The sequence below is a fragment of the Canis lupus genome, chromosome X, assembly GCF_003254725.2.
Source record: "Canis lupus dingo isolate Sandy chromosome X, ASM325472v2, whole genome shotgun sequence".
In the NCBI taxonomy this organism is placed as follows: domain Eukaryota; kingdom Metazoa; phylum Chordata; class Mammalia; order Carnivora; family Canidae; genus Canis; species Canis lupus.
In genome coordinates this window covers 38,930,509-38,958,383 of record NC_064281.1, presented here as the reverse complement: position 1 = coordinate 38,958,383, position 27,875 = coordinate 38,930,509, and the positions used below count along the sequence as shown (strand labels likewise).

Below are 27,875 nucleotides of genomic sequence, written 5' to 3'. Positions count from 1 at the left end.
CTCTCATCTCCATCCTACCAATGACCAAACTAGGGTTCAGGGAAGCTAAATTTGTCTGATGTCATAAAGCTAATTTTTAAGTGGCTGGGCTAGGGGTTTGTGAAAACAAAATTTTAAGCCTCCCCTCTCACTATCTCACACTATACTTTCTTCTTTCTGGTCTTCCTATCTTTTACCTGCCTGCTCTCCCTCATCTCTTTTGAAGAGGAGATTCTTGAAGGTTAGTCAGCACCATTTGTTTTTGGGTTTCAAACACAGAGCCTCGGTTCTGTGAGCCTTACTCCACTCTACTCAGCGAATGAACTTTTATGTCCAATGCTACTAATTACTTTGGCAGTTAGATTGTAGTTAATAACTTATGGCTTGTTTGGTAGTTTTATGCAGAAAAAGGCAATTAGTATATATGTTTTCCTACAAAAAAATAAAGGGTTAGAGCTAGGGTTATATTAAGAGTAAATACTAAGCCTTGAGTATGCTGCTTCTGGAATCAGCTCCAGAATTTTTATTTTGTGAGATACTGGAATCTTAAATCTTAAAAACCGTCAGCTCAACTAATGTGATCTGACAACGAATAACCAAATTGTGGTTTCCCCTTTGGAAAAATCCAAAGGGGATTTTTCTTTAACAGTAAAAATTTTTGTTTTCTCTTTTTCAAAAGGTAGCAGTTGGAACAGAAGGAGAATTGAGAGAGACACAGGCTCTTTTGGAGTCTATAGCAATGAGCAGATCCTACAGAAAGGGTGTGATTCAACCAAAGGGCAGGGAAAAATAAATAGAAAATAAAAACATCTGGGGAAAGGATGACTAGGGAAGATACAGATATACTATTCAAGACTTAACAGTCATCTGGTTCTGCTTTGGTTAATCTCAGGCCTTGATTTTATGCGTAGACAACATTTGAGTATACCAAAGAGCTAAAAAATAGGAGTCATTTCCTCTTCATTTTAGCTTAGCTGAGTTTTAATAAATTTACCTTATAGCAATTAAGAATGCAACTTGTTAAAAACAAAACAATAAATCACTAGCAAAAAATATAAAAATGTAGAAGACAGAAGATGCTATTTTTAATAAATACATTTTAGGAACAAGGTCAGAAATTATTTCAGGAGCTAGACAAGCAGAGAATTCTGTGACTTTTAAGGATAAGTCTGGTTTAAAGGCCCTGTGTTTAGTTGTTTGGATGAAAAACGACACCAAAAGGCAGGGGGTATTAAAGACAGCTTTGGCTTGAAGACAACCACAAGGGAGAGGCTGACTAAGGACATGCTGTATTTGAAGTTACACAGTAGAATCTAATCCACCCAAAGACCCATCTGCAAACATGGAACCACAAGAGGGATGGAATTTTAGTGAACAGCTTTACACAGGGCATAGAAGTGCAAATATACTTGAAATATCAGAATAAGAAAACTGGAGACAACAGATGGAAAAATGATCATGTACAATAATACAAATCAATACAATGGGCAAAAGATAAAGTATGCCATGAATGCTAAAAGGAAGGAGAGGCTCATCTTCAGTTGAGGAGAGATGGGAAATCACAGAAGTTTTCATAAAGAAGTTGTCAATTTAGATGTGAGCAAGAAGGGGAGGAGAGAGGAAGGCATTTTTCAAGCAGAGGGAATGCCAAAAACAAAGCTAGTATGGGGATCACTTAGGGAACAAACAACTGTTGCTACCAGATTTTAATTTTGGGATGGGGTTCCTGGGGCAGGAGAATAAAAGAATAAAGCCACAGTGATAGTACATTATGTCAAATTTAAGACAACACCAGGGACTACTCAGACATCCCCAGGGGCAGCTTGACTAAGTTTCCAAAGTTAGTTCCCAAATACCAGTGTGGAGGCAGATGAAACATGGGTTAACTTGATATAAGTCTTTATGGTAACAGTCTTAGCCACTAAGAAGTAGATGGTCTACAAACTACAGTACACCAAGAGGTGTCCTGCCCTGACCAATCTCTCTTACTGAAAGAGCCATACAGGAAAAGTGAGCCAATGTGTGAGCCCTTGAAACACACTTGCCACCTGTCACTCAAGGGTTTCATTCCCCTATGACAACAGTGAGTGTCTGAATGTCAGTAAGACATTTTATTTCATTTAAACCAAACACATGGCTGAAAATCAAGGTCTCAGTCAATGATAAAAATGAGTATCTCAAAAATTTTAAACTCTTGGATGGAAAAATCAAGCATGAAAGCAAATGTTAACCATGAAGATGCAGAGTTTTAGAATTTTTAGATTTTTTTTTTTATTCAGTGTTCTCACAAAACACTATATATTTAACCCAGTGATGTTTTAGAAGATGCAGTCCCAGGACAAGAGTATTAGGATCTACACTAACTATGGACTGGTCTTTGTGGCTATACCCTCTTATTCAATTATTAGGCCAACTGGATATTACCAAAGAGCTGGCGCATACCTCACTTATTCATATAAAAATGGGAATCAAAGAGAAAAGGGAGTTAATACTTTAACATATATTCAAAACCTCTCTCTGTGCTTGTGATAAAGTTTATATTATGTAGATAGGGTAGTAATCTAAAATATGGACCCAAAAAAAGGAAAAGAAAAATTTTATTAGCTTTAAGAAATCTAATCTAGTCTAGGATGTCAGGGACTTGCTTGATCAGAGGATTCATATAGGCCACTGTGAAAGAGATTCTCAGGGTTCTTCCCATAGAGCTCTGAATTTACTTGTTAGACTAGAAATCTTAGTCTCAGGTGATTTTTATGATCAGAGAAAGAAGAACCAGTGCAAACCTCTTCCTCTTTTATAATGAAATTATAAACAATGTCTAAAATAATTTGTAGCATTATTCTTCAATGGACATCAATCAGTAAGATACCAACTTCATGAATCACATTTTTATGATAAAAGTCTTAAGAGACCACAGAAAGAAAACTGCAAGGGAGACAGATAGATAAGAGCAGATTATAGAGCTAGATTGCTTAGGTTCAAATCCCAGCTCCACACATACTTCATATTCTCTGTGCCTGTTTCCTCACTGCAAAAAGATGCAACTAATACTGCTATTATGAGAATTACATGTGGTATATTAAAGTGCTTAGATTAGTGCCTGGAAGTTAGTGATCAATATTTAAAATTCAACATGTTAAATTCTTAAACTGTGTTAGAGTAATTACATGATTACTAAACTGAAGTTTTTAAATTTTTTAAAAAAGGTTTTATTTTATTTATTTATTTGAGAGAGAGAGAGAGAGAGAGAACATGTGCACAAGCAGGGGGAAGTGGCAGGCAGAGGGAGAGGGAGAAATAGGCTCCCCACCAGGCAGGGAGCCAACATGGGGCTCAATCCCAGGACCCTGAGATCACGACCTGAGCCGAAGGCAGATGGCTTAACTGACTGAGCCACTCAGGAGCCCCTAAACTGAAGTTTTTTAATTTGAAAAGAGTTGTGCAATGAGTGCCAACTAAAAGTGCAACAATTACACCAAAAAGAACATAAGACAGATTATTTAAAAGGTGCTTAGTCTAGATTCCATTAGGTCAGGATTTCTCAATCAAGGAATTATTGTTATTTTGGGCTGGATAATTGTCTGTTGAGAGAGGCTGTCCTGTGCATTACAGGATGCTTAGCAGTATCCCTAGCTTCTTCCCACAAGATATCCATAGCACCCCTCCCATTCAAATATTGATGCTGCCCTATGTCCTCTGAGGAAGGTGCCAGGAGGAGGCAAAACTACCCACCATTGAGAACCACTGCACTATGTCCATGAGTATTATACTTGAAAAACAGAAGGTGACTGAGATGACTATAACTGATATTAGTATTAATAATTATAACTACAGCCACCATTTACTGAGTGCTTACCCTATGCTAGGACCCATATAATACTTAACAAAAGTTATATTAGAAAGATACAATTATTATTCCCCTTTTTCAGAAAAGAAAACAAAGACCAATAAGTTTGATAGTTTGCCTACGGTCCCCCTCCTACCAATAAATGGAGCAGCTGAAATTTGAAGGCAGACTGGACTCCAAACAACTACACATAGTGCTGCCCTCTCTGTATTTCACAGAGATAATAAATAGTATAGAACCTAAGACTTAGGAAAATTACAAAGGAAAGGCAAATAATGAACATATAATGATTACCTATACACAAAAGGCACAAAGAAAAGTACATAAAGCATTAATATTGTGCATATAAAATGGTACATTTAAAAATATCTCTAAAAACAGTGCATTGTAAGTGGTCATAAGTATGACAAAATGATTTGACAGGAACTTATTAAGTTTGTGGGAAGTGGTTTTCAATGGACTTGATACTACAGAAATTTTAGAAAATATATTTTCAAGTACTGGCTTATAAGGTATTAGTATTTTTAGAACATATAATTACCTAGCAGATTGCAGGGAGGTTAATAAGAGAATGTATATTCTGAAAATTAACCTTCTGTTCCTTAGCATACTACCTGATATGCTCCTCCTAAATCGGAGATTTCCTAAGATTGAACTTTTCAGAGGAAAATAGGATCTTTGGCATTCTGTTTTTGACATGTGAAAATGTACTGAACTACTTACCCTCACAGCGATTAAAGCGGAACTAACAAAATAGGTGGTGAAGAAACCAGAGTTTCCGACGTATTAAAAACATACTATCATTACATTAACTTGCTAATAGCCCAACATGATTGCAACAGTTTATATCATATTTGTTGGACTTGGCCTTATCTGCTATTGAGATTAAACCATTCAACTGCATCTAAAGGAATCTATGTATTATGAAAGCCTATTATCTACAGGGAAATCTAATCAGAATCAACAGTCTCCAGAGCTCACTTGCTACACTATTATTTGATTCCTTTTCAAGGGTCCTATTAAAAGGAATACTTCAATGCTAAAACATAATGAAAATATGAGTCTTATGAAAGTGAAGCTAAGAAGAGCCTTAGCACTCCACTACTCCAAATGTAGGCCAAAGAAATGTACCTCAAATATTTGAAAATGGGAATCATGAATTTTCAAACAATGAGGTTTCTCTTAGCTCTCAATCGACTAGTTTAAATTAAAACCAAGAGTAAAAACTGTATACTATGATGAAGATGGATAATCAGCAGCAATAATCTCCCCACCCTCAATTTTAGGTTTTAAAGTATCTTCATTCACTTAAGACTTACCTATGACATAATTTAAACTGGAATAGGATAGGGGTTTACTAAAACTAAGTATGTTCAATAGTTCTCAAAAATGTACAACCCAAATGAAATTCTGAGAAAACAAATCCAGAATGTAGAACTCTTGTGTAACACAAAGGTCTGCCCCTCTTCAAAAAAAAAAAAAGAAAGAGAGAGAGAGAGAGAGAGAGAGAGAGAGAGAAAGGAAGGAAGGAAGGAAGGAAGGAAGGAAGGAAGGAAGGAAGGAAGGAAGGAAGGAAGGAAGGAAATCATGTAAAAAAATTTCAGAGACTAAAGACACAATGACTACATACTGAATACAATGTCAGCATAGGAGCTGGTAGGGCAGGGAGAGGTAAGAGCTATAAAAATACATTTCGGTGCAGTTGGGGAATTTCAAATGTAGATTGTATATTAGCTAATTCTTACATATGTTAAATAGTACTTTGGTTACATAAGAATATCCTTATTCTTAGATGCAGGTTGAAGCACTTGGGTCATGTCATAATGTTTGCAAATTACTTTTGCATATGACTCAGTCAAAAAACTGTGCATATGCATATGTGGAGACTGCTAAGTGAATGTGGCAAAAACTTATCTGTTGACTCTAGATGAGATTATACAGGCATTCACAGTACTAAACCTTTTTGGTAGATTTTTAAAATTACAAAATAAAAAGTTGGAGGAAAAAGTATAAACAAGTTTGGGAGTGGAGCATGCAGCAATGCATTACATGCAAATTTGATATATTTTAAAAGAGAGTAAGGTAGTATCAGAAAAACTGTCAACAGTTCAACGAGTTAAAGGAAAAGATCAATAATAGCCTTACATTTAAAGTCTTTCTCATTTCATTTCTTTGTGTGGGCACAGTTCTATTTTAAAAATAGCTAATGGTGGGAGCACTTGGGTGGCTCAGTGATTGAGCATCTGCCTTTGGCTCAGGTGGCGACCCTGGGACCCTGGGATAGAGTCCTGCATCAGGCTCCCAGCAAAGAGCCTGCTTGTCCCCCTGCCTATGTCTCTGCCTCTCTGTGTGTCTCACATGAATAAATAAATAAAATCTTAAAAAAAAAAAGCTAATGGTTCAGAAAACTTAACAGCTAACACCTTAGGAGGGCTACCTGTTAGTCAGCTGAAAGCTGTAACAAATGTGTATACCAGACTCCTTTTCTAAGCAATAGAGCCATATAGTCATCTGACTACTAACAGAGATCCCCACTAAAACATCACAGGAGGAATTAAAGTTCTGCATGTCTAGAGTCAACCAAGCTAGGAATCACTTCCCACACCTAACTCATTTCCTTTTTTCTTCCTTGACCCCTAGTTTTCATTAACAAGCACAAATGTCCCACTACCTACCCAAGGCAAAGCCTCGGCAGTACAGATTTCCCTCTCACCTCCACCACCCAACGATCACCAAGTATAGTCTATTTTACCCTCTAACCTTTGTCCCTCCTCCTCTTGTCTGAATTGCAGCAACTACTTTCTCATTTATTCTACCAGATATGTCCTCCATTTATTGCTTCATCTTGCTGCCAAGTGAGCTAATATGCAAATTTGATTATTAAAAAGATATAAAATTCTCTTTTTTAGAGAGAAAGAGAGAGCGTGTGGAAGGAGAGAGCAGAGGGGGAGAGAGAAAATCTTAAGCAGGCTCCACGTCCAGCAGAGTTGGACACAGGGCTCGATCTCACAACCCAGAGATCATCACCTGCGCTGGAATCAAGAGTTGAACACTTAACCAACTGAGCCACCCAGGGGCCCCTAAAAGATTTAAAATTCTAAAGGCTTCCCACTGGCAATTGCTGCCAGTGTGAAGTCTACCTGAAATTTTTAGCAATAGAAGTTTAAATCCATACTCTTCAGCTAATATGAACAAGTAGGGCTTAAACCTGAAAAAAAAACTTAAAAAGTTTCGTATAAAGGAGAAACTAAGTTCGCTTTAATATATGGGGTATGCGGGGAAAAGTTTATGTTCATTTAAGCACTTAAGGGAAATAAAAGAGAGTTTTTCACTAAGCTTCCATTAAAATTTTTCTAAGGAGTTAGGCTGTTAACTTTTCAAGTCAATTGAATGCATCATACAATGAAAGAAGTAATCAAGATAATGAATATTCTTTTGACTCATGCCAATGCAAGAGGTATTTGGAAAAACGTGAAGCAGACTATGAAGATTACTGTATTTTAGTAAAACAACTAGGATGTAGAAATTTAAAGAGATTATGATATGACTTACTCAGATAAAGTACTTTATGGTATTGCAGGACTCTGAAAGACCCAACATGAATTTGGAAAGTGCAAAGAAAATAAAAACAAGAGTAATGCTGACTTGTTGAAATAACTACAGGTAATTCATTCTCTAAATGATAATGAGGAATTAATAGGTTACAATAGAAGACCATTCTCCCATTATTAAGTCACTCGGTGCCAAAAAAAGTACACAGTCTATTACTTACTGCACTCCCACAAATTTTTCACAAATTCTGCACCAATTGCCTTGGTGTTGAAACTTGACCTGGGGCTTTTTATAGTTTTTGCTTATCTCATCAGGGTGACTGTTTTTGCAGAGAAATATTAATATGTTTGATTCCAGAATATTGCCACAGACCCTACTAGAAGACAAAATATATCATATATGCATTGTATTACCTTTCTAAACCCAAAGAATTCTGAATATCAAATCACATTTGGCCTAAGGTGTTTAGGATAAAGGACGATGGAGCTACAGTACTACTACTTCCGTGAGGCCCTTCTTTAATGTTTTCCCATCTGAGAAGTGCCTTCCTCTGTGCTCTCCCATTTTTTTAAACCTGTCTTCATGAGCAAAGATCACATATTTTAGTGCATTGACTATTTCCCCATTTATTATAAGCAGCTTAAGAAGTGATTAAATCCCCTTTTCTCAGCACAGTAACACAGCACAACTCCATTCACAATAAATATCAAACAAATATGAAAGCATGAAAAGAACTGGGTGAGTGAATAAGTGAGGGGATATAAAGGCACAAGGTAAATTTCGTTTACATTGTTTTTGATTAACACTTTAACTACAAAGATCCAAAAATTATGCATTGTTGATTCATGTATTTAGAATTACAAACAATAATTCAGGGAGGAAGTTAAGGAAGAGGACTATCTTTGTTTATCTTCTTAATTCCACTTCTTACACAGAGCTGGTAATTTTTTTTCTTTTAAAATAGTCTACAATTCACATGTCCAATGTATACTGAATTAATCCCTTACTGAAAGATAATTCAAACAAGGAGAAAAAAGGGGGAGGTGTAAAAATTGTAGTTCATATTAAAGATTTTTTTTTTAAGATTTTATTTATTTATTCTTGAGAGACAGAGAGAGAGAGAGAGGCAGAGACACAGGCAGAGGGAGAAGCAGGCTCCATGCTCCATGCAGGGAGCCCGACGTGGGACTTGATCCCGGGTCTCCAGGATCACGCCCTGGGCTGAAGGCGGTGCCGAACCGCTGTGCCACCGGGGCTGCCCTTAAAGATGTTTTAAAATACAAAAAAAGAGTAGCAAAGATAAATGGAAAGTTCAAGCACACATCTAGAGGCAGCAGTGGGAGAAATGGCTGACAAGGTAAGTGGGAGTCAGATTTGAGGTACAAATGGAGGATTTTAGGTCATCTCTATGCCCGAAGTGGGGCTCGAACTCACAACCCTGAGATTAAGAGTCATGTGCTCTACTGACTGAGCCAGGTTGAGCCACCCCAAATGGAGGATTTTAAAGAAAGTTTGCATTTGTGCCTTTGTATGTTTAGCTTAGTTGGTCACCAGTAACCTCAGCAAGAGAAGTAACGGGCATATTCAAGGTAGAAAGCCAAATTGCTATGTATGGTGGAAGGGACAGGAGATGAAGAAAAAGACTCAAGGCCAAGGAAAGAAATGTCAAGAGAGAACCGTTACTTAAGAATTAGCATAGCTCACAAGCCAGAACAAACCAATACCATTTCCTTTGTTGGCAGAATACTAGGTTTGAGGAACAAAGCAATGATGTGGGTATAATTTTACAGCACAATTGAGCTTGTAGAAAAAGATCCCCCTCTCTCTATTACTGCAACAATATATTCTTCATGCTGTCTTCTGACCTTTATTTGGTTCACTATTTGCTTTTTTTAAATAGACATATTCCTCTAAGTTCTGTCCCTAACTCCTCCCCTCTTCTTTCTCTCAAGGCAATCACAAACCGCTAGATAAAAGACCCCCTAGTCTGTCAGCTCTAACTTTGTTCTCTAGAGTTCTGTATTTCCTACAGCTTCTGCTAAATAGCTCTATCCAACTATTTTATCAGTTTCTCAAACTTGCCACCTCCCCAAAATGAAGTTCTGTGCCACAGATATATGCAAGTAGCTTTTGTACAAGACAGCTATGGGCATTTAATCTTGGCTCTAACCAACGGTGATCTTTGGATGCTGAGACGTAGACTCAGATAAATCTGGGAAGCACTTTTCTTAGTGCTCAGCTAAGTACCAAACTCAAATTATTATTTTTATTTACATATAGAGAGCTCATGAGTAGCGGTGGTGGTACAGATGGAGAGGAAGAGAGAGAATCTTAAGCAGGCTCCCCACTGAGCTCGGAGCCCAATATGAGGCTCGATCTCAGGAATCCAAGATCATGACCTGAGCTGAAATCAAGAGTCAGATACTTAACCAACTGATCCACCCATGCACCACCCCACAAACTCAATTTATTAACTAGCATTAATAAAACCATCTAGAACTCAGACTTGAAAACCCAAACTATCTTTGATTCATTCCTTTCTCTTATCATCCAAAAGCTTATTCTGTTTATTTAACTGCTAGAAAGAACTTTATGAAACCCAAATTAGATCATACTAGTTAAAAACCCATCAAAAGTTCTCTAACAGAATAGACTTAGGTTTGGCACACAATGCATGAATTGCCACTAAGAATTTTCACAAATGTATCTTATTCTACTACTCATCACACACATTGTCCTCAAGCCAGAATTTACCAGCACATAGCACAGTTGTATCATATATGTCTTTAAGATCATGCAAATACCCAGTAGGGAAGAAGTCAGGAGAGAGGAGTAAAGAGGTAGGTGCTGGGGACAGAATGAGAGCAGGGAAAAGAAAAGATGATCTGGAGTGAGTATACATTTACTGGTCCTCTAGGCAGTAGGAGATCCCCTGAGCCTCTCACAGAGTGAGAGGCTTAACATGCCGAGTATAATTGTAATCGTTAGTACAACAGGGCCTCTCTATATAAGCCAACTATTCTGCCTGATGCTCAAGTGAAGGAAAGGGATTTATTCCCCTGGAGGAAAATGTGACGGTGCTGGGCTGAAAGAGACATGGTACACATTACTTTGTGGATGAACTGAAGCATCTTCCTGATGGCACAAGAGTTTGGTCTTAAACTGGCCTTAGGTGTTATTCCTCTGTCCTCTGTCCTCTCCCTGCCTCCACAGCTTTACCTTTCACACAAATTACCTGCTTCCCAGAATACACAGACTTTTCTGATTCTATGGAGCTGGAAAGAATCCAGTGGAGATCTGTCAACGTATTTCTTCTAATCTTTCAATCTATCTATTTATATGCACTTTTACTTCGAGACAAGACCTATATCAGATACAGACAGATGAAGACACACATACCTTCTCAGTGCCTAGCCCAGAGCATTGTATACAGTCAGCAAATATTCATTAAATTAAAGAAAGTACAAATGAAAAAAAGGGAACAACGTTGGCTGGTGAAAAGTACATTTTTTAGTAATAGATGAATGACTATGTTTTAAGAGGAAAGTTTACAAAGCAAGGCTTAGGGGTGTGAATTTATAGTGAACATATTCAATCAGTGTGATGAAAAAGTACCTTGTTATCACATCTCATGACAACTCAAGCTGGGAGCAGAATTCTTAATATAATGAGGAACACAATAAAGATTCAAGTGACTGAACATTTTTTAGCACAGAGTAAAAATGGGAGTAAAATGAGTACGTAAGTCCATTTCGGTTAAACAAATAAGGTAGGTATGAGGAACAAATCAGTATCATGGGTGATTTTAAGTTGAAAAACATCCAAATTGTGTGCATCCCATTTCAACAAAACAACTTTATAAAAACAGATGAATATGAGTGTTAATGCTCAACAGTTCAAATGTTAAGAGGGATAATGATAAACTGGAAGGAATTTAGAAGGATGACAAGGATGATAGGGGTGGAAGGATGGAAAAGATGATAGAGGTGAGAGGTGTTTAAATTAATGAAGACCAGGTAGGAAGAAGAACAGAATAGGACAATGATCTTCCCTTGTTTCCTTTTTCCTTCTTACCACTCCCCCCCCCCCGACCATCCACCCTGCAAAGTATGAGCAAGTTCTGGGATCTTTAGCTCCACACAGACCCTAGTTTGATCCCTCTCTCTGCACCCATGGGTCAGTATCTGTCTAGGTTGGTCTGTCCCGTTGCAATTGCCTTCTAACTGTCCACCCACCCCCCCCTTTCCAACCTTGCCCCTTGGAATCCATTCTCTACAAAGTAACCAGATTCATTTTCTTAAAGTTTAAATCAGAACCCATCTGTCTTCTGCTTACAATCCTCTAATGGTAACCTATAACACCCAGAACTAACATATAAACTGCTTACCATGTCCTAAAAGTCGATGCCCAATCTGGTTCTTGCTTATTACTTTGTGGAGCTTACTGCAACCCCCCTTTCTTTCTTTCATTCTGCTATATACTGGCTTTTCTGTCCTACAAACATGCCAAAGCCATTCAGGCCTGAAATGTTCTACTCCTAGGTCCTTGGTTGACACCATCTCAGTATTCAGGTCTAAGCACAAAACTCATTTTCTCAGACACTTGTCTTGACTACTGTAGAAAAAGCAGCACTCCCACCCCCACCACCCAAATATTATTCACTTTATCTTACTCATACCACTTGTTAGTCATTTATTCATCCATCTGGTGGTCCTCTCTGAATTGTTCCACTAGAACTTAAGTCCCCTGAGAGGAGGGCTTTTAATAAACACTGCAGAGTTGGTTCTCAAACACTTGTTGAATGGGATATATTCTACATAAATCCCAAACATATTTAGAGAATTAGGACCAAATGACAGGTAGATTTTAGGCCAATTTATAAAGAGCTTTCAAGAATTATAGTTAGGTAATGAGAACATTCAACAAGTTGCTGGATGGCCACAAATTATGGAGGCTAGAATGGATTACTACACTTAGAAGTTTTGACTAAATGACCTTAAAAATCCCTTCGAATTATAAAATTCTAGTCAATCTAAAATGTAATGAGTCACCTTCAATCTATATAACTATTACAGAAGTGGTGTCTATGCTGTACCACCCCTGTACCTTCAGGTGATCTGAATTAACCTCTAGTTTATGCCTATCTCAAACTTACTAAACCTTCAGTGACTTTAAATAATTTTTTTCCTCAAAAGTAACCCTGAACTTGCTCTTCAGAGCAAGGTACCACTGTCAGATATAATAAGATAAATGGAAAGAGAACCTTTCACACCCCACTACTAATTACATTTATAGAATATGGTACCCAAGTTCCAACTTTTTAAAAGGATTTGTACATCATGTGATGTAATGAGCACAGGGTATTAAATAAGACTGATGAATCACTGACCACTACCACTGAAACCAGTAATATACTATATGTTAATTAACTGAATTTAAATTTTTTTTAAAAAAAGGATTTCTACATTTGCTCTGATTTGGGTTTTGTTACCTCTCGTCTCCCCTGCTACTTTTGCCCACACACCAGATAAAATACTGCAACTGACAAAAGACAATATCGTTAGATTGTCCAGGTGTGTTATCTTGGCCACAGAATTTCTGTTTGAAGTTTTGGACTTAGGTCTGAAATCATTTTATTAAGATAGGACTACTTTCAAAAGACAGTATTTTGAAAACAACATATGCTGACCAAATATAGCTGCAGGAGAAATACTTAGTATAAGTACTACTTTAAGAAAGATGAAAACTTAAAAAAAAAAAAAAAAAAAGAAAGATGAAAACTTATTTTATCAGTAAATATAAAGCAGTGTATTCCAAACTGAGTTTTTAAGGAGATCAATTCTTTAAAAGATACTGGTCAAACAAATAAGTTTGGGAAATACATTATATAACCCTCCTCCTTCACCACTCATAAAACAAACCAATACTTATATAGTCTCTACAACATTTCACAAAAACTAACAAAATAAAGGACTTATAAAACTTTATCTAATCCATCATTTTCTGTATTTCTTTGACCAGAATCCTCCATCTTTTCAGGGTAGGTGCAGCAGTGGTAGAAGATAGTTTAGGGAAACACTGCTATATACTACTGTTAGAAAATATTACTTCTAAATATATTTAAAAAATAGCTAAGATAAAAGCTGACAATAAATGAGACGCTTACTGGGATATATATATTCAAATATATATATTCAAATAACTTGTATTAGATGTTTAAAATAGCTAAGATGGACGCTTACTGGGATATATATATTCAAATATATATATATATTCAAATAACTTGTATTAGATGTTTAAAATAGCTAAGATGGACGATTTCATTAAAACAATTAAAAAATTGCCCTGTTAGTTAAGTCCCTATATTAAATGCGAATTTATCTGTACCAGCAATTATTTTGTGTTGCCATTCTCTCCCCCTGATACTAAGGGCAGTCTTTCAATATTTAAACTCAAATCTGCCTAGGAATCAGGTGGCTCAGAGGGTAGTGGGGAAGCACAGGTCTGTGATTCTACTGGTTTAGAATCATGTGTGTCTTCATTCCTGTTTGTTTCATAATGTACAGATTATTTGGAAGGGAAAAATACTTTTAACGTGTGGATTCTCGAATTACATTTTATTAGACTTCTGGACCATTTTGTTGTGATGTCAGCATAATTCTATTGGTGAGGGGGAAGTACTAAATAATTAACACTCCCCAAAAAAAAAGAGGGACTACAGCAGTTTTAGAAAGCACTTACTTAATCATTTCAAAAAGCTTTGGATCTGAGACCTTGATATTTCGTGCCATATTCCAGGAAAGATGAACCATGGGTACTATTGACTTCACACTTTGCAATTTGTTCCATTCGTACCGTTCCACTGCCAATTTATACTGGCAGGCTAGGAAAAAAAAAACAGTTATAAAGCAACCCAAAGTACCAAAAGATATGAAGTTACCATTATCACCTTCTCAGATGATATCAATATCAATTCTGAAAACTTCAAAACATTACAAAAATAATTTTTGTTTGATAACTATGGCAATAATAATAGTAGTGAACACATAAAGAGTGCTTACTAGAACTATATGCCAGGCATTGTGCTGAGCTATTTTTATATATTATCTCATTTAATTTTTATTATTACCTTATTAATTTTATTATTCCCATTATACAGATGAAGAAATTGAGGCCCAGAGAGGTTATATAACTTGCCCAAAGTTGCAAGAGCCAGGTCCTGGTCCTAATCCAGGTCTTTCTGGCTCCAAAGGCCATATTCTTAATCTGAATTATCAACTGCCTGAAGGCAGGCATAATTCAAACAGATTTTGACATAATAGGGCTATTCATACGACATACCAGATAAAAGAAAAATTTGAAAGAATGAATAACCACACTACTTTGCCTTCTCCCATAAAGGGTTTCCTTTATAAAACAAAACCAAGCACTCTAAGAATTATTAAAAGTATATATTCCTTGTATATAAAGATATAAATTTGTTATTTGCTGAGATCCATGGTCTTGGATTTCTACCTATTAACCTCAATTTAATTTCTTGTACCACAAATTAAAATTTTATTCAAGGAGACACAACTCTTCTTCCAGTTTCTATTGAGTTACATTCCAAGAAAAAAAAAAAAAAACTATCAGTGACAATCCTTTATAAATTGAACTTTTTTTTTTAGCATATTCTTTAAAATACCTGTAAGTGGACCAACATTCCAAGCAATGTTGTTGCACCAGCCAATAGCCTGAACCCAATGAACAGTGCCTGCATTTATCCAGACCAAATCTCCAGGTCGCTGAATAAACCTATACACTGGAACATTTGCTTCATAAAGATCTTCAAGGTTGGGCCACCAAGAACCCATTAGGAAATTCAAATTATTTCTGAAATAAGAAAAAATAATGCAAATGGATCATATACTTTAATAAGGCTTTATAATAAGAATGGAAAACAAGGTCAAAACTTATTAGAACATGCTCATTCACACTGCATCCAAACTTACTTTCTTGTGCAATAAAAACTACTATATGTAAAGTGAGTGAAATTAATTATAGTTAAGTACTGAATAACTTATTCAAAGATCGATCAGTATTACTACCTTCAATTGATTTTTCAAAGTCCAAATGAAATCCAAAGCTCCTTTTAAATAACACTTATATGCATTAACTTTTAATTTCATTTCACTAAAGGCTCTTTAAGCCCTTCTTCCTTGAGTACCAAGAAATCTCTAACAGGTAAATGGAAGGTGGAGTTGACATCAAGTCACCTAAGTCCACACTATGGCAGCTATGAAGTGTTAGGAACTTTGGTTTCTGAGGCAAAGTGGAAAACAGAATGGTCTCTGCTGCTGTTTTGAATTCTAAGCAGGAAACGGGTACAGGATGTCAGTCTCGAGAGTTCTGATGACTAGTTAAAACTATGCAGCTGAAAACAGCTTCATAAAAAACAATCATACACATGTGCAAATAACCATCATCACTGCCACCATCACCCATGTACTTTGGAAACATTCTATAGATCTTATTAGTAAGCTTTTACTTTAAAATCTGGCTTCTTACTCTACTTCATCATGATACAATATAAAATACTTCTTAAACTCCACAGCAACTTTTCCTATAAGAGATGTTCATAAAATTCAGTTAGCTACATTTTGGTGAAGGAAGAACTTGCAGAATGGAAATGTTCCTCTCCTTAAGATCTAAGAAATAGTCTTTATTTCTGTCCTGTGCCAAAGGATACAATAAAGTGTACCCTGAAATTACTCTCATCAGTTTAAATTTAATTTTTTTATCTAGATCAAGGGCTGGCAATCTATGGCCCATGGGCCAAATCTAGCCTGCCTATTTTTGTAAATAAAGATTTTATTAGAACATAGCCTGCCCATTCATTTATATATTATTATATATGATTGCTTATGTACTTCAGTGACACAGATGTGAAAGAGACTATACAACCTGCAAAGCCTAAGATATTTATTATCTGGCCCTTTATGGAAAAATTTCATCAACCTCTGATATAGATGGAATCTCTGGCTCAACTTTTTTCCCTAAAAAACTGCAAGGCTAGAAGACTGCCAATGGTAACCTGGCAGTCTTCTAGCCTTGGTAAGGGTATGAGCTTATTTTCTGTGATAAGGCTCAGTAGATACAGTCCAGAAAAACTTCCCTATGAAGCAAAATACGGTTACAAACACAAACCCTATCCCTACTTCACCCATGTATTGCCATCATAAAATTGGAGAAAACTTTCTCTCCAAAAGCAAGCAATCAAGTAAGCAAGACCACCAAATAATCAACTAAATTAAAAAAAAAGTTAACTCAAAAAAGTTACCCATTCTTTTTATCATATATTCAAGTGAATGGTTATTTCAAGACAGATATTGTTTAAAGTCCTAACAAAAACTACAGACACGATCAGTATCAGTCAGTATCAAAAGCAACATTCCTTATGTGAAACAAAATTACATTGAAATGCTGAAGTAGCAAGTGCTTTTCTGTAGCTTAAATTTACCTAACCTTTCATACTAACTTTGGTATTTTTATTATCCCTAAATTCATACTTTTTAGACATCATCTGCCTCTTCTAATTATCTTTGTTCCCAGGCTACTTCCCCATTTAGACAGGAAAAAAAAAACTAAATCCCAAAGATAGCCAATCTCTACTCAGAAATAATGAACAAGGATCAGTGTACTATAGCTGTAATAATATACTACTATCTCAAAGTACAAGACATAAAAATCTTTCTGTAGCACAGTGGAGATTGCCTACATGACACTGCTCTTTCTCTGCTACTACCAGACTGCTGATCCATGAAAGTAAGAACAGATTAAGGTAGATCAGGTTATTCCATCAGAGCATTTGAAACTTTATAATTTCATATCTTTGGCTTTCTTATAATGAAAAGAAATCTGTGTGTTAAATAGTAAAAACAATAAAAGGTAATTATTTTTTGTTTGTATATAAGGAAATTTTGGATTAATGTGGGGGTTTTTTGGTAACTATATTTACACTTGTTACCAAACCAGGACATTTACAGCCAAGATTGAAAAAATTCTAAGTAAGTGGAATATGTGTATAATCTGTTTTCAGGGCCTCTCATAATATAAATGTTTCTGGTGGTTCCCCCTTTACCTTCTTGGGGTGGGGAGAATAACACCAAATACATGTATAATTTATGTTTTTAACCATAATTTTCCAATGTTATTACTAGCTAAAAATATCAGGTGCTTATTACATAATGGAGTGCTTTCAAAAAAAAAAAAAAGCAGAGAAAGTTTCCATTTAGACAAATAATTAAGTTTAAACCAATGAAAAGGGATCCCTGGGTGGCGCAGCGGTTTGGCGCCTGCCTTTGGCCCAGGGCGCGATCCTGGAGACCCGGGATCGAATCCCATGTCGGGCTCCCAGTGCATGGAGCCTGCTTCTCCCTCTGCCTGTGTCTCTGCCTCTCTCTCTCTATGACTATCATAAATAAATTAAAAAAAAAAATTTAAACCAATGAAAATAATTCTGAGGTACCCTTTAATACAAGGTAAAGAAAAAGGCTATGTCTAGGACATTAAGGAAAGGAATACTTCTACTAGGTGAGTTCCCTCAATTATAGAAAACAAAATCTGAAGCAGTTGCCTAGATTTTGTAGAATTCTTTTATAGGAATAGTTGCCAATGTAGTTTTAAAAAGAATTTATATCATGGTGATAGAGCAAAAAGCAGTATGTTCAAACTTGAGTTATTAACCTATGAAGCTGCTCAATTATAGAATTCCTTCTATAACCATCCACTTTTAAAAACCATTTATAGTAAAATCATTTTTCATGAAATATAGATCTCCCACATGAGCAAGTATTTATGCATCAATTGTTCAATTAACCTAATAAACAACTCAACCTTCCTATTTTCTAAATTCAAGACTGTTAGTACTGCATGGAGTGGTTTTGAGGCATCTTTCTCAAGTATTCTCAGCAATGCAAAGGAATAGGTTTGGAATCAAATCAATTTAAATGAATTTTTTGCTGAATGGTAAGTGGTAATATAAAAACTGGTAATATACATTAGGATATCCAGCTTATGGTAAACTGTCCTTTACAAGGATTGTTTTTGAATAATTACATTTAAAGAAAATTTAGTTTGGAAACCTACTTTTCACAGAAGTCATTCAGAACACCCCAGTAACCTTCAGGGACAACAAACCATTCACAGTCACCTGGACCAATATTTATATTAACCGAACAGAAGTTGTTATTTTCTTGATGACCTGAAATGAGAAAAGAAAAATAGTAATCAGCATACTGTAAGTTCTATAGAAAATGTTCGGAAATGTTCAACACAGGATGTTCTGGTGGTATTCAGCCGTTTGTCATTAGTTCTGTGTCTAGTTCTAGAGCAGAGTTTGGTCAGCTCCTAACTTACTGCAGCAGGTAGTCTACACCATGAGTAAAAGATGACGTTCCAGAGCCAGGCTTCTAAGCTTATGTGAACCTGGGCAAGCTGCTAAACCTTTCTACCTCAGTCTCCTTATATAGAAGATTAGATAATAACAACTCCCATAAATCAGTGGGTTGTGTGAAGATCCATGAAATAATGACTGCTTTGAATACTCCCAAATCCATGGTAAATAATAAGTATTAGCTATTATTGATATCATTACCACTTCTTTGTGAACTAATCCCATTTCTCATGCACTGTATTGGGACATCAGTAAAGAGGCAAGAAGTCTGGTTTTCAAATGTAGCTGTGGTAGTATTGTCAACAAAAATGATGGAGCAGGGAACTCTGGAGAACTCTTCGGAAACACTAAAAAAAAATAAATAAACCTAGTAAAAACTGCCAGAGGCAACCTTACCAAAACTCTGGGCAATAGTCAAAGGTTTATAGCAAGTGAATGCTTGACCAGAATGAACTTAGAACATAGTAGGAGACTTTCACATCACTTTAACTTACCTTATCCCCAACCACATCACTAGTGTGGCAGTGGACAATATGGTAGTCTTGTGTTCCTAGTGTGAGTGTCCCTGGTTCCGGAGGGAGCAGAGTGGGTCTTTTTCCCAAAGAATTATGTTTTTGTTTCGACCTGACTGGAGTTTCTCCAAAAGCTTCACTCTATTTAGGGCAAGTGGTTCAGTGAAGAAGGTTTCCCCCAAACACTGAAAGACCAATGAAGAAGCTGATGCTCCCAGCGGCAAAAACAAAGAGTTGGGGCAAACAACAGACACACCAAAGGCCTGGAAAGAAGAGCTGGGGAGTGAGATTTGGGGAGAGAATAAGGACTTTGAAAAGTTTCCGTGAATACTAGAGAATTTAGAAAGCCACATGCATACCCAGAGCAGGGCAAATGCTCAGAAAAATTTTAACTTCTTGCTAATCTTTAGGCTCAGTGCAAGCAAGGTGGTAAAGGCTAAAAGTACAATTGCAAGCAGCATGCCTCAGTGTAGGAGTGACTCAAAACAGAGGCCATCTGCAAAGGCCTGGAGAATTATTTTTTCTTTTCTTTCTGTTCATTTTTTCTATTCTTTTCTTTTTTTGGCACAAAGCATTGAAGGAAATCTCTGTCAAGTCACTGGCTAACTGCTGAGATAATAGAACAGAGATTTCAGTATCCACACATGCAAAAGGATATAGTCTTTGTGAAAATACTGTGGACAAAATCACTAAACAGACAACTGTAGCCTGCAACAAGCAAGAACAAACCCTGGAGAGGGAGAATCTGATATTTATAACTGCCACATGATAACATTCAAAATATCAAAATATTAGCACTGTACTAGGCTGAAGGAATAGAGGCTTCAGGGACACGTCTGACAGAAAATAGTCTTTTTTTAGGGAGGGTAACTCTCGGTCTGTTGTTACAAAAAATTATAAGGCTTGCAAATAAACAAGAATGTACAGCTCAGTCACAGGAAAAAAAGGAAGAAATAATTTTAAAAAACTATTCCTCCAAAAGCACAGCCATTGGACTTAATACCCAAACACTTTAAATCAACTGTCTTAAATATACTTTAAGACCTAAAAGAAATCATAAATAAGAACCACAGGGAACAAGGAGAATGATGTCTCAACAGAGATCAATAATAAAGTGACAGAATTATAATAAATAAAATTTTGAAGCTGAAAAGTGTAACTGAAATTAAAAATTCACTAGTGGGTTTCAAACAGCAGATTTGAGCAGGGTAAATCAAGAATCCACAAACTTGTAGATAGGTCAAATGAAACTAACCATTCTGAGAAGAAAGAAAATAGAATGAAGAAAAGTCAACAGAGCCTAAGGGACCATCAAATGCACTAACATATGCATTGTGGGAGTCCCAGAAGAAAAGGAGAAGGGACAGGAAGAATATATGAAGAAATTATGTTCAAAAACTTCCCAAATTTGACAGAAGATATTTATCTATACATTGAAGAAGCTAGAAACTCCAAAGTAGGAAAAACTCAAAGAAAAAAAATTGAGAATTCCATACCTAGCAAAACTATTCTTCAAAAATAAAGAAGAAATTAAAGACATTCTCTGATAAATAAAAGCTGAAGGAGTTTGTCACTAGCCAATCTGCCATATAAGAAAATGTTAGAGGCTGAATTTTCAGGCTGAATTGAAAACAGTTGACTGTAATTCACAGCCCTATGATGAAGAGGAAAGAACTAGAGTAAGGTTTAAACATAAGTTGGAAGATTCATACTTTCCAATTTTGAAACTTACCTCAAAGCTACAGCAATCAAAACCAGTGTGGTAACGGCATACAGATGTAAATCAAGGAAAGAGCATCAAGATTTCAGAAATGAATCCATACATCTGTGGTTAACTGATTTTCAACAATGGTGCCAAGACACTCCTATAGAGGAAAGAATAGTCTTTCCAACAAATAGTGTTGGGACAACTGGACAGTCATATGTAAAAGCATAATGTGGACCCTAAGCTCATATAAAACCACATGTAAAAATTAACAATATGGACCAAACATCTAAATACAAGAGCTAGAACTATAAAACTCTAAGAAGAAAAATAGGGGTAAAACTTTACAACCTTGGATTCAGCAGTGGTTTCTTAAAATGAGACAGAAAGCACAAGCCACCAAACAAAAAAAAGATAAACTGAACTTCAACAAAATTAAAAACTTTTGTGCATCAAAGAACACTATCAAGAGAATGAAATAACAACTTAGAGGACAGGAGGAATATCTGCAAATCATATATCTGATAAGGGGTTAAAATGCAAAATATAACTCTTACTACTCAATAGCAAAAGGACAAAGACTGAATTAAAAAATGGGCAAAGGACTTGAACGGACATTTTTTCAAAGTGGATAATACAAATGGCCAGCAACCACATGAAAATCCAAACCACGAAGAAAAACAACTCCACATCCACTGGGTTGACCATAATAAGAAAGAACCAGAAATTAATCAGTGTTGGTGAGAATGTGGAAAAATTGGAACTTTCACATATTGCTGGCATGAATGTAAAATGGTACAGCTACTGTGGCAAACAGTTTGGCAGCTCCTCAAAACATTAAACACAGAATCACCATATGACCCAGCAATTTGAATCCTAGGTATAGAACCAAAAGAACTGGAAAGAGGGATTCAGACAGATAACTTGCAACTGAATGTTCACAGAAACACTATTCACAACAGCTAAAAAGTGGAATCACCCCAAATGTCCGTCAACTGATGAACAGATAAAATGTTCTAAAGCTACACAATGGAATATTTGGCCATAAAAAGGACTGAACCATTAATATGATACAGATAAACCTCAAAAACATGCTAAGTGAAAAAAGCCAGACAGAAAAGAGAATACAGGATTCCATTTATATGAAACATCCAAAACAGGGAATTCTACAAAGTCAGAAAGCAGACTACTGGTTGCTAGGGGTGGAAGGAAGGGGGAATGGAAAGTTAATGCTTAATGAGTACAAGGTTTCCTTTCGGACAGATGAAAATCTCTTGGAACTACATCGACGTGATGGCTATACAGCACAGTGAATATACACTAAATGAAACTGAACTGCAAAAAAAAAAAAAAAAAGAAAAAGAAACTGAACTGCACACTTTAAAAGGATTAGTTTTGTTGTGTGATTTTTACCTCAATAAAGAAAAATATAGCTGCTCTCCCCACACCATGTGTTTTTTGCATATGATAATACAATATGAATATGGTACTCTTAAGACTTACAAACTATCTCTTACCATGGGTAGATGGTTGGAATTGCCCATGGTGTGGATTCCAAAATAAAATTTAGCACTAATTATCATTAGAGATGCTGAAATCTCACCATAAAATTCAAACCGTTTTGGGGGTAGAAGCTGAGACCATCTCTAGTTTAGAACATACATGACTGATCATAAAGTCCACGAAACAGGTAACACTTACATTTACCTATGTAACTCCAGGAACAAAGTGTTTGCCCCATAAAAAAGTATTCAAAGTAATTTTCAAAAAATTGAACTGAACTAATTATATTATCCATTTCTTCTAAGACTAAGTTGTCTAATACGTTAACCACTTGAAATGGGGTTTAAATGAACTGAGATGTGCAGAAACTATAAAGTACACACTGGATTTCAAAGAGTTAATATGAAAAAAAAAACTTGAAAAATCCCTTAACATTGATTACATGTTGAAATAAGATTTGGATATATCAGATTAAAATTATTTTCACTTATTTTGTTTTACACTGATATGACTACCATACAATTTTAAATCATATATATGACTTGCATTATATTTCTGTTAGACAGCACTACCCTAAAGTGAATTCCTCAGAGACTTCTTCAATGTTCCACAGGATACTTCTGAAAAACTAATGCCTTATATATAAACCAACAAAAAACCTAAAATAGCTCAGACACAAGTGACAAGAGGTAATCTACCAAGTTTGCTTTTCCCAATTTGTAATGAAAAACTGTATTCCTTTGAGTTGAGGATATTATTTACATAAAATAATTCAAACTGGAGAAGCTTTCAACTGAAATGAATCTTAATTTTTTTTTTTTTTTTTTTTTTTTTTTTTATGATAGTCACAGAGAGAGAGAGAGAGAGAGAGGGAGGCAGAGACACAGGCAGAGGGAGAAGCAGGCTCCATGCACCGGGAGCCTGATGTGGGATTCGATCCCGGGCCTCCAGGATTGCGCCCTGGGCCAAAGGCAGGCGCCAAACCGCTGCGCCACCCAGGGATCCCTGAAATGAATCTTAAAAGAACCAATCCAATACTACATACATAAGAAAAACAAACTCTTGGGGTGCCTGGGTGGTGCAGTCGGTTAAACATCGATCCCTAGTTTTGGTCAGGTCCTGATCTCAGGGTTGTGAGATCAAGCCTCATGTTGGGCTCCATGCTCCTTGCAGTCTGCTTGAGATTCTGTCTCTCTCTCCCTCTGACCCTCCTGCTGGTGCTCTCTCTAAAATAAATAAATCTTAAAACAAAACAACTCTAGAGAGTTCAAAAACTTGCCTAGTATTTACATCCGTATCTAAATGGCAAAGTGGGGAGCATATAGCTCTTCTGCCTTTTATTCCAGAACGGTTTCCACTTTACCCAACTATGGATAAAATATCACAGAATTGGGCTTCCAATGGCCCAAGGATAAAAACTACTACAACCTAATGGCTCTAATCCTGGCTGTACAATAGAATCCTCTGGGAAACTTTTTTTTTGTTTTTTAATACTGTGCCTAGATCCCAATCTCCAGAGATTAATCAACTATTTATTTCTAAGAGATTCTAATGAGCAGTCAGGACTTGGAATCCACTGGCCTACATTACCCAGAAGCAAGCAAAAGCCTATTTTTTTTTTTAAATTTTTATTTATTTATGATAGTCACAGAGAGAGAGAGAGAGAGGCAGAGACACAGGCAGAGGGAGAAGCAGGCTCCATGCACCGGAAGCCCGACGTGGGATTCGATCCCGGGTCTCCAGGATCGTGCCCTGGGCCAAAGGCAGGCGCCAAACCGCTGCGCCACCCAGGGATCCCAGAAGCCTATTTTGAAACAACTTTGTAGTTATAATTCAATAAGCAGGTGACAAAGAAGAAAGCAATCTGGTTTTCAAACCATGGCTGCTTCAAGTAGCAAACAGAAACATTTGATGATGATATATATGGAGCCTATAGGCATTGGTAAATAAGTGAACTTGTTATCACCAGTATCTGCCCTATCGTTAAATATTTTGAACATCACTCCAGAATTTCATGTCAATCCAAGGAAACCCAAAGAAGGTGGTATATATTAGTGTTGGACAGAATTTTAAGTTTAAAACCAATGTAATTCATTTTAAAGATGAAGAAAAAGACCCAGAGAAGGAAATGTGACTTGCCAAATGTGACAAACACAGTTGGTAGAAAGTCCAGATACCAGGAGGCCTCTAGTAATGTCTCCACATCAAGTGCTTTGTGTGAACTGTATATTGCAACCCAATTAGAGGATTACAACTTTGACTTCCTTATTTAAATGAAATAGAATGGAACTAAGAAATATATTATTCTATGAAACTGTTCTTATATACACGTGTGTGCAAAAAAGGCATAGAATATAATTCCTAGTGAGACTATGGCGGGGGGAAAAATAAGTTTAAAGAAAACTATATCCTATCACTCTGCAGGAGATGGGATCAGCAACAGTTTGTAAGCCACAAGGACTTTCCCAGGAGTGTTCCAATGACCCCTTTCAAGATTAAATTGCTATTGTTTCAGGACTATTCTATTAAAAAAAGAGAATATAAAGAGGAAAAATCTTAATAATACAAGTAAAAACCTTATAATAGGAGTAATCCTTTCAGTTTCATTCATTATAAATGAAAAGAATATGGTCCTCTTTTGCATGTTTCACATTTTGATTAATTCTGTTTTTCAACTGTAGAAGATAACGTTAGTTCATACAAGTTACCTGGTGTTCTGCTTCCTGGAACTTTCATGTACAGTTGAACTGTGTTCATGCCCAGTATGGTATGACCAACGTGGCTTAGAAGATTTCCTGCTGATACGACACGCACAAAAGCAGGAAGTTTAGTCAGCTCATGTAGCTGCAACTTCCATCTGCAATAAAATAACAGATCAGGAGTGAAATCTTGCCACAAATAATTGTAGAAGTTAGCCATTTCTTCAAAAACTTTGTGTCCCAATCAGAAAAACAATGAAATCTATAAATATTATACTTCTGCACAGGAAAAAATGCAATAGTTAATTTTTTCAATTTTTCCGAAGAAAACTTCCTAACGGAAAGCATAAAAATTATTGAGTTTAAAAACAAAAAATACTGAGTAAATGAAAAACCGGACTTATAATTCTGTTTTATAAAATTATTATACATTAATCATAAAATGTAACTTTATGATTGTGTACTTAGCCTATAGTCAGGGTCGTGAAGAAAACCTGTACAAGAGTTTTAAGTTAAAGAAAATCAATTCATTGTAAAACCTAGCAAAAATAATTTATCTAAAACTTGTGTATCAACTTAGAAAAATGACAGGGAAGGAAAGAGAGGAGGAAATTGTAGACAATTCTCCATCTTTGTAGAGGAAACCTCTTTGCATCAGTTCACAGAAATACTACTATAAAGACTTACTTTTTGTCATCAGACAGGTCAATGTTGGTCCCAAACTTTATGGTTTTAAAGGGTCCTTTCCTCCTCCTCCCAGAACTTTAAAAAAGAGATACAATATTAGAAACATGCCTTTTAAAGAGAAATACTAAGTGGATATTAAAAATGACTTACTTATCTGAAGATGTAGATTCACTATCTGAATGGTCTTTATGGTGACTTCTTTTCTCATTTTCTTCCTGTAGATTAAGCCAAACACATTCTAGCTTAGTATCCCACAACCAGCTATCCTTTCCATCATGCAACTGCAAAGTTCATACCTAGATTGCTGGTATTATCTATGCTTGGAAACTAAGTATCTATAGGCTTCTTTCACATGAAAATTTCTTCAAAGACCACACATTAAATAAAAAACCAAGAAAAGTCAATGCTCACCACTCACTGGCAGGGTATCCAACCTCCTTAGTCACAAAGTTATCTTCCTTCTTAGTAACATTCTTCTATTAAGGGAAAAACTTATAGATTCTCATTCTTGCTCCATTTTTAAGAAGAGAGAATTTTTTTTTTAATTGAAAGGCCTAAGAAGTATCCATCTTGATTACAAAATTTCTAAACTAGTAGAGGCGTGTGCATGTGTATGTAGCTATATATGTATAAGGGTAGAAGGTAAGATGTTCTCTATTCTTGATTATGGACAATTGTCCATAAGAGAAGAAGTCTTCCCTGGGTTAAATCTCTTCTTCCACAATGAATTATACACGAATGGTAATACACTTAGAATATAAGTAAGGAAAATAAGTGCTGCATAAACATAGGTGCTTTTCAACGCAAAGATTATGATTATTTTACAATTTGGGGGCCACAGACACAGTATCTCTTATACTGTCCTACTATTTGTGTGCCTCCACAGCACACATAATGGCATCTTTTCTTTGGTTATGTATCCTGTACCATATAAATACTCTGCCCCTTACGATCTTTGCTTTAAAACTCCTCCTTCTGGGACACCTGGGTGGCTCAGCAGTTGAGCATCTGCCTTTGGCTCAGGGTGTGATCCCGGGATCCGGGATTGAGTCTCACATCAGGCTCCCTGCATGGAACCTGCTTCTCCCTCTGCCTGTGTCTCTGCCTCTCTCTCTCTCTCATAAATAAAATCTTAAAAAAAATAAAACTCCTCCTCCAAATTTTCCTTTGGTGGTCCCTGAACCTTGATTATTTATCCTACTCTGAAAATAATACTACCTCACAGTTGAAGTATCTCAAAAGTTTGAACTACAGATTTATTCGGACAATGAATTCATTGCAACTCATTAAAGCTGCAAGACAATTCTGATTAGAGGAATTTCTTTGTAGGATATAGGGAATGGTAGTAAGAAAGAAATACAAATCTACAATTCGTAGTTACAAATGTTGCCTTCACTGAAAATGTGAACTCAGGGCAGAATTTTAAACAGATAAGCAAATCTAATGAATTACAAATTAAAGACTTCCAGGCACATATCAAGTTTCAGCTGTAGGATATGTACAAAACAACTTAGTAATATAGACAAGTATTTGAATAATACATTTAATAAACCCATTTTTTGGTGGATATTTTATGTTCACTTTGTGGGAGAATTCACAAAGTTCTCATTATAATGCTAAAGGATTTTAGTTATGATTCACTGCTGAAATGCCTGAGTCTTTTAATAATAATCCTCTGGTTATTTTATCCATTTTGTTTTTAAATTTTCCATATATTTTGAAATGATTTATGCCTCTCTTTCAGTTTTCTCTTTCAGATTGAGGCCAGTAAGAGCAACACTAATGCTTCCTGGAGGAGTTATCTACCAGATAATACTAACCTAGTAGAGGAGAAAAATGGGAAAGCACAAAACTAGGAATTTTGCAAGCATAAAGCAACTTTGAGACTTACTTTATTCTCTGTTATCAGTGGCTCTCAGTCAGAGGCAATTTTACCCTCCCAAGGGATATTTGGCAT

At 36.1% G+C, this 27,875-nt stretch overlaps 1 protein-coding gene and 1 long non-coding RNA gene across 11 annotated transcripts in view; one reads left to right on the top strand and one right to left on the bottom strand.

The window, feature by feature from the left end:
- The window catches only part of KDM6A (lysine demethylase 6A), a 213,453-nt gene that overhangs the window by 6,541 nt on the left and 179,037 nt on the right, over positions 1-27,875 (bottom strand). For all 10 annotated transcript variants that reach the window (XR_007409282.1, XR_007409283.1, XM_025468784.3 and 7 more), the window contains 6 exons: positions 26,069-26,133; positions 25,919-25,993; positions 25,241-25,389; positions 18,506-18,620; positions 15,063-15,250; positions 14,120-14,261 (listed from right to left, as the gene is read on the bottom strand). Coding sequence is in view for 8 of the 10 variants with exons in the window: in XM_025468784.3 (XP_025324569.1) it covers positions 14,120-14,261; positions 15,063-15,250; positions 18,506-18,620; positions 25,241-25,389; positions 25,919-25,993; positions 26,069-26,133 (734 nt within the window). In the remaining 2 variants the exon portion in view is untranslated. The remainder of the gene's footprint in view (positions 1-14,119; positions 14,262-15,062; positions 15,251-18,505; positions 18,621-25,240; positions 25,390-25,918; positions 25,994-26,068; positions 26,134-27,875) is intronic.
- LOC112673156 (uncharacterized) lies at positions 89-27,808 on the top strand. The gene is made up of 3 exons (XR_003144693.3): positions 89-220; positions 7,407-7,489; positions 27,663-27,808. It is a non-coding gene; the product is annotated as an uncharacterized LOC112673156 (long non-coding RNA).